This window comes from Triturus cristatus, chromosome 11 (genome assembly GCF_964204655.1).
Source record: "Triturus cristatus chromosome 11, aTriCri1.1, whole genome shotgun sequence".
Taxonomy (NCBI): domain Eukaryota; kingdom Metazoa; phylum Chordata; class Amphibia; order Caudata; family Salamandridae; genus Triturus; species Triturus cristatus.
The window spans coordinates 26,499,909-26,506,787 of record NC_140594.1 but is presented as its reverse complement, the minus strand read 5'-3'; the positions used below and the strand labels follow the sequence as shown (position 1 = coordinate 26,506,787).

General features: G+C 58.1%; 1 protein-coding gene across 1 annotated transcript; it reads right to left on the bottom strand.

Moving 5' to 3' along the window:
* Positions 1 to 1,648: 1,648 nt before the first annotated feature.
* Positions 1,649 to 6,598, bottom strand: FZD10 (frizzled class receptor 10). The gene has a single exon (XM_085633310.1). It carries the CDS (start codon positions 5,020 to 5,022, stop codon positions 3,262 to 3,264), a length of 1,761 nt encoding a protein of 586 aa, XP_085489436.1. The 5' UTR covers positions 5,023 to 6,598; the 3' UTR covers positions 1,649 to 3,261.
* Positions 6,599 to 6,879: the final 281 nt, after the last annotated feature.

Below are 6,879 nucleotides of genomic sequence, written 5' to 3'. Positions count from 1 at the left end.
CACATAACAGAGTGCAGACCTCTCCCCATCAAGTGAACACATCTAGGAGTGTGTGTACCCACCACCACCACATCAGTACACATTACAGATCACAAAGCTCTCGTCATGAAGTGAACACAACTAGGAGAATGTGTGCCGCACCACCACCAACATACGAGTACAAATCACAGAGCGCAAAACTTTCACCATGAAGTGAACACATCTAAGAGCATTGGTACCCCACGACCACCTCATTGGTACACATGACAGAGAGCAGACATCATCTCATCAAGTGAACACATCTAGGAGTGTGTGTACCCCACCACCACCACCACATGAGTACACATCACAGAGCGCAGACCTCTCCCCATCAAGTGAACACATCTAGGAGTGTGTGTACCCCACCACCACCACCACATGATTACACATCACAGATCACAGAGCTCTCACCATCAATGAACACATCTAGGAGTGTGTGTACCCCACCACCACCACCACATGAGTGCACATCACAGAGCACAGAGCTCTCGTCATGAAGTGAACACATCTAGGAGTGTGTGTGCCCCACCACCACCACCACATGAGTGCACATCACAGAGCACAGAGCTCTCGTCATGAAGTGAACACATCTAGGAGTGTGTGTGCCCCACCACCACCACATGAGTGCACATCACAGAGCACAGAGCTCTCGTCATGAAGTGAACACATCTAGGAGTGTGTGTGCCCCACCACCACCACATGAGTGCACATCACAGGGCGCAGACCTCTCCCCATCAGGTGAACACATCTAGGAGTGTGTGTACCCCACCACCACCACATGATTACACATCACGGAGCGCAGACCTCTCCCCATCAAGTGAACACATCTAGGAGTGTGTGTGCCCCACCACCACTTCTACATGAGTACACATCACAGAGAACAGACCTCGCCCCATCAATTAACACATCTAGGAGTGTGTGTACCCCACCGCCAACACTTCATAAGTACACATCACCGAATACAGACCTCTCCCTCCATGTAAGAGCATAGGTACCACCCCAACCATCACTTTGTGTAAGCAGATCGGAGTTCATCACAGCCCTCTCTCTCCATCAGGTGCACACACCATGGAGTGTGCCCGCCTCACGTCATCTGAGGACACAGTCCCGTCTCTAGAAGTGAATATTAGGAGGGGTCACATATGATCCACACTAGAACTGATGGGACACCCTACAGAGGGCAGATGTAAGGCGTGACCATGCATGCTCGTGCATATCAACCAATATATGTATGTATAGGATATACTTTCACACAAGGAACGTCTGATTTAAACATTTTAAGCAATCAACTCTGCTTTGAAGTAAAGCATAGTTCGATATGCTGTGTGTGTGCTAACCACCTTCACTTTCTCCCAGCATGGATTTCCTCCCTGTCACTCAGCACAGCAAACTGTCCATGTGGAGGCACGGCGGTGGCCGTAGGCTCATCTCCACTCCGCTTTTATAGCGCCTAGTACCGAAGCCAGGCCTTCATGAAGTAGTTCGCCCAGGATCAAACCGTTGTGTCTGCTGTCTCTGCATTCTAATTCGATTAATAAAAGGTAGTCGATCTCACGCGCTACCCCAAAATTGGCGTTAACCCCGTCCCCAAAGCCTGCAATAGAAGACCTCACCGCACACCGAACCGTCGTGAAATCTAAAACATCTTTTATTTTTCTTTAATAAAATAGCAGAGCATGAAAAATATTTGTATTTCTTTTTACAAATGTACACAGCAGCACATGAGTTCTTGCAGGCCGAGGCAGCAGTGTCGGGCGCTTCTTCCTTTGCCGACTGGGGTGTCTTTTGATGTATTCAGGGCAGAATTTGTGTAACAAAAGCAGGAGTCAGTCCGCCTGGGGTCCCTTTGAGCGCCCGCCCGCCCCTCCCCCAGAATGCGCCCTAACGTGTAGAACATTGACTCTGTTTTCATTAAAAAGCCAGAAGGGGACAGGGGGCCCCCGGGGGCTGGACCCGGGCCCTTTGTTTGGGAGATCTTTTGAGACTTTTATCTGCAGCAAAGACGCGCTTCGCCCCTCTGGCAGGAATACAAGGGGCGGGCGCGCTAAACACAGGCTTTGTGTTTGGGGCGAGGAATTGTCTTTTGTGTTTAAAAAAAGGTTAAAACGAAGGCCCCTGAGTTAGACGGCATCTTATTTTTGCTGACTTAGAGTATATATATATATATATTTAAAAAAGGTAGCGCCTGTTCAGTGCTAGGATAGAACAAAGCTGCCAGGCGCTGCTTCCGCATACATACAATAGAGAGATGTCTATTAACAAGGCACTTGAACTACTGAGGTCTCCAGCCTGTTACTCAGTCTCTGCCGGAAGGGTCGCTTGTCCTGAGACTGAGTACTAGGGCACCGGAGCCCATTAGCAGCGGGTCACCCGGAGCCTGGGTAAATACCTTAGCACACACGAGTAACTCACTCAACAGCCCCTGGTTGAGGGTGAAAGTCCAGCTCTCACTGCCAGATCGGCTAGGATAAAACACATGGGGTCACCAGGTCACCGCAGTCTATTCTGAGTTCACCAAAGCACCCCTTCCCCTCAAAGTCCCAGCTCCTCCTGGGCGCCCGGTCCCAATCTCCACGCAGGGGAAGTTCCGTGAGCCCTTTGCGGACGCAGGGCTACCCAATGCAGTCAGTGCTCGCCCACAGAGAACTGAGAACCAGCTCAGGACTACTGGGGGCTTCGTGGCCAGTTCACAGCTCACATCCAACGAGGAGTCTTCTGGTACAGCTGAAGGGTCTGGGGGCTGAGTGCCAGCAGGCAGGCTGTGGGCTGGAGGGCCCTCGGGCAGGGCTGGTGGCTGGAGGGCCAGCAGGCAGGCTGTGGGCTGGAGGGCCCGTGGGCAAGGCTGGTGGCTGGAGGGCCAGCATGCAGATGTTGGCTCCATTGCCACTTTACGCATCAGGGGGGCTCCACGTCCGGCACTCCCAGATGGGGGGCTTGCCCGGTCCAGCTTACACACAGTTGAAGGGCTGCAGGCTGGTGGTTGGGACGGCCCAGGGGCAGAGTTGGCTCCATCGCCACTTTACGCGTACACTTTGCCACTTTACGCGTCATGGGTGATCCTTTACCACTTTACGCACCAGGGGTGCTCCTTTGCCACTTTACGCACCAGGGGTGCTCCTTTGCCACTTTACGCACCAGGGGTGCTCCTTTTCACTTTGCGCATGAGGAGCGCTCCATGCCACTTTACGCACCAGGGGTGATCCATGTCCAGCACTCCCACATGGGGGGCGTGCACGGTCCAGCTCACACACAGCTGGAGGGCTGCAGGCCCGGCTCGTACTTGGCCTGGTAAGTCTTTTGGGGCAGCTGCGGCTTCTTGTAGATGCCCAGGCCGGCGATGGCCCCTGTGGGCTTCCGGCGGCCGCGCTTCCTCAGCCGGGTGCTGCACACGTTCTGCCATGACTGTAGCGTCTTGGAAGTCCAGATCCACATGCCACTGGTGCTGCCCACGATCAGCAACATGAAAATCTTCACCATGAAGATCTCCACGGCGGGCACGGAGCTGGCCATGCTGCAGTCCGGGCCGCCGGTGCGCGGGTCCACCCGGCAGCGCTCCTGGGTGGCCAGCGTCCTCCAGTGGCCCATGTTCAGCCGCTCGTAGAAGTAGCAGGCGATGACGCAGGTGGCGGGCACGGTGTAGAGCACGGAGAAGACCCCGATGCGTACCATCAGCTTCTCCAGCTTGTCTGTGTTCTCGCCGCCCGTCTTCATCACCCTGCGGATGTGGAAGAGCGCCACGAAGCCCGACAGGATGAAGGAGGTGCCGAGCACCAGGTAGCAGGCCAGGGGCACCAGCACGAAGCCGGTCAGCGCGCTGACGTCCATGCTGCCCACGTAGCACAGGCCGGTCAGCTCGTCGCCGGCCACGCGCCTCATGACGAGGATGAGAATGGTCTTGACGGCCGGGATGGCCCAGGCGGCCAGGTGGAAGTAGCTGCTGTTCGCCTCGATGGCCTCGTGGCCCCACTTCTTGCCGGCGGCCAGGAACCAGGTGAGCGTCAGGATGACCCACCAGAGGGAGCTGGCCATGCCGAAGAAGTAGAGGACCAGGAAGACGATGGTGCAGCCGGTGCTCTCCAGGCCCTCTTGGATGACGTAGAGCTGGCCGCTGTCGCGGTCGCAGGCGATGCTCTCCGGCCCCGCGAAGAGGCGGATGATGTACCCCACCGAGTAGACGCAGTAGCACATGGAGAGGAAGATGATGGGCCTCTCTGGGTATTTGAAGCGCTGCGGGTCGATGAGGAAGGTGAGCACGGTGAAGGCGCTGGAGAGGAAGCACAGCACGGACCAGACGGCGGTCCAGATGGCGGCGAAGTTCTTGTCCTCCCGGCTCCAGTAGACGTCCACCCCCGGCGCGCAGAGCGGCGCGCAGGAGCCGCTCTTCTCCACGTGGTGGAACTTGCCCGGGTTCTCACAGGTGGCCCTGGCGGAGTGGTCTTTGGGCGGCAGGTCGAGCGCCCCGCTCGGCCTCTGCGGCCGGAAGATGGGGGGCAGCATGCTGGAGCCGCGCAAGGCGTCGTCCGAGCCGTTGTTGGGGGCCTCCATGCACAGGTAGTTGGGGTCGTTCTTGTTGGGCAGCTTGCTGCAGTCCAGCGAGTCGGGCCACCTGAAGTTGAACTGCTCCATGATGGGCGAGCACTTGAGGCGCGCCTGCTCGCACATGACGCGGCAGGCCGGGATGGGGGTGGACACCTGCTCGGTGCACATGGGCGCGTAGAGGGAGCACAGGAAGAACTTGAGGTGCCCGTGGCAGCCGTACTCCACCAGCGGCGCGAACTCGTGCAGCTGGATGGCCGCCTCGCGCTGCTGCTCGTGGCCCATCAGGTTGGGCATGCGGGTCATGTTGTAGCCGATGTCCTTGCACATGGGGATGTCGATGGGCTGGCAGCGGCCGTCGCCCGGGCGGTCGATGTCGATGGAGCTGATGCCCATGCTGAGGTCCAGGCCCTGGAGGAGCAGGAGGAGGAAGGGGGTCCTCTGGAGCTGGGGGACCACGGCGACCATGGTGGTGTGATGGGACAGAGGCGGCACGCGCTCCCGGTCTCAGAAGCGCAGCGAGCCCCACAGGTTTGACTCAAGGGATGACTGACAGCTCTCAAAGTTCCAAAGTTGGCTCAGCAGCCCAGGCGATGAGTCCTGAGAGAGGACCCCTGCCTGCCGCGGTTGGACACCATCATTCTCCCAGATTCCAATATGGCAAAGTCCTATGAGGTCACTCCGCCCAAGGGCAGTGTCCACCTCCTCTTCGGTCACTCCGCCCAGGGTTGGCCTCCAGCTCTTCTTGGGTCACTCCACTCAGGGGGGTGTCCAGCTCCTCTGAGGTGACTCTGCACAGGGTCGGTGCCCACCACCTCTGGGGTCACTCTATTTTTTGAGTTTGTGTCCACCACCTCCGGGGTCAGTGTCCAGCTCTCTGTGGGATCACTTCATTCAGGGTCGGTATCCAGCTCCTCTGGGGTCACTCTATTTTGAGTTTGTGTCCACCACCTCTGGGGTCACTCTGCCGGGGTCGGTGTCCAGGTCTCTGTGGGATCACTCCATTCAGGGTCGTTGCCCACCTTCTCTTGGGTCACTCCACCCAGGGTCGGTGACCAGCTCCTTGGGGGTCACTGCTCCCCAGGGTCGGTGTCCACTTCCGCAGGGTGCAGTGCCGAGATCGGTGCCCACCACCTCGGGGTTCACCCCGTCCAGGCTTGATGATGCTTAGAACTTGAGATGGCACTGCCCAGGGTGGGCACCGAGCTCCTCCGAGGCTGGGCTGCCCAAAGCATCTGCCATCGTCTCCTCGGCTGCTCGGGGATTTCTTCCGCCCCGTGGAGGTGTCGGAGGAATGACTGATCCGTGGGCGGGAGCAGAGAGCGGGTGTCACTGCTCCAAGCCCTCCGGGGTCCCTCGCTGAGCTCCGGCTGTCTCTGCTGCTGAGCCCGGTCTCTCTTCTGCTGCTGAGCCCGGCTCTCTGCTGAGGCTGATCCCCGGCTCTCTGCTGAGCCCGGCTCTGTCTCTCACTGCGGATCCCTCCTGCTGGACGTCTTTGCTGCTGAGCCCCTCTCTCGCAGGTGCTGCGCCCCAGGTGTCTCTTGCTGCTGGGTGTCTCTGCTGCTGAGCCCGGCCTCTCTGCTGCTGAGGCCAGATGACTACGGCTCTCTCTCTCGGCTCCGTACCCCGCTGCTGGGTGTCTCTGCTGCCGAATGCCTGTTCTCGTATGAGCTGAGCCCCAGGTCTCTCTTTTTCTGCTAGGTGTCTTTGCTGCTGAGGCCGGTCTCTCTTACTGCTGGGTCTCTGCTGCGGAGTCCTGGTGGCTACGGCTCTCTCCCCCGCTGCTGGATGTCTCTGCTGTCTCGTGCCAGCGGTTGCATCCACCGGTCTCCGCCTCTGCTCAGGGTGTCTCTGCTGCTGAGCCTGGTCTCTCTGCTGCTGAGCCCAGGTGGCTACGGCTCTCTCTCACGGCCCTCTCCCCCGCTGCTGGATGTCTGCAGCTCCTGTCTGTCTCGGGCCAGAGGTTGCTTCCACCGGTCTCTGCCCTGCTCAGGGTGTCTCTGCTCTCAGCCTCCGGCCCTCTCTCCTTCTGCTGCTGCTATCCCCGTTGTCACGGATCCTTGAATTCAGGCTCCGCCTACTAAGACCACGCCCCCTAATGTGTGTGTTGGGTGAGAGGGGGAGGGGCTTAGCAATAGGATACTCGAGGAGTGCAGAATACACAGACATCTAGATATAAACACTGAAGCATACACACAGTCAAAACACGGGGGTGGGGTGGGGGTACACAACACACTATACATTTCCACTGTACACAAACACAACACGGAAATAGACAGACAAACACAGGAGGTGGGGGTGGCTTACACAACACACTGATCTATA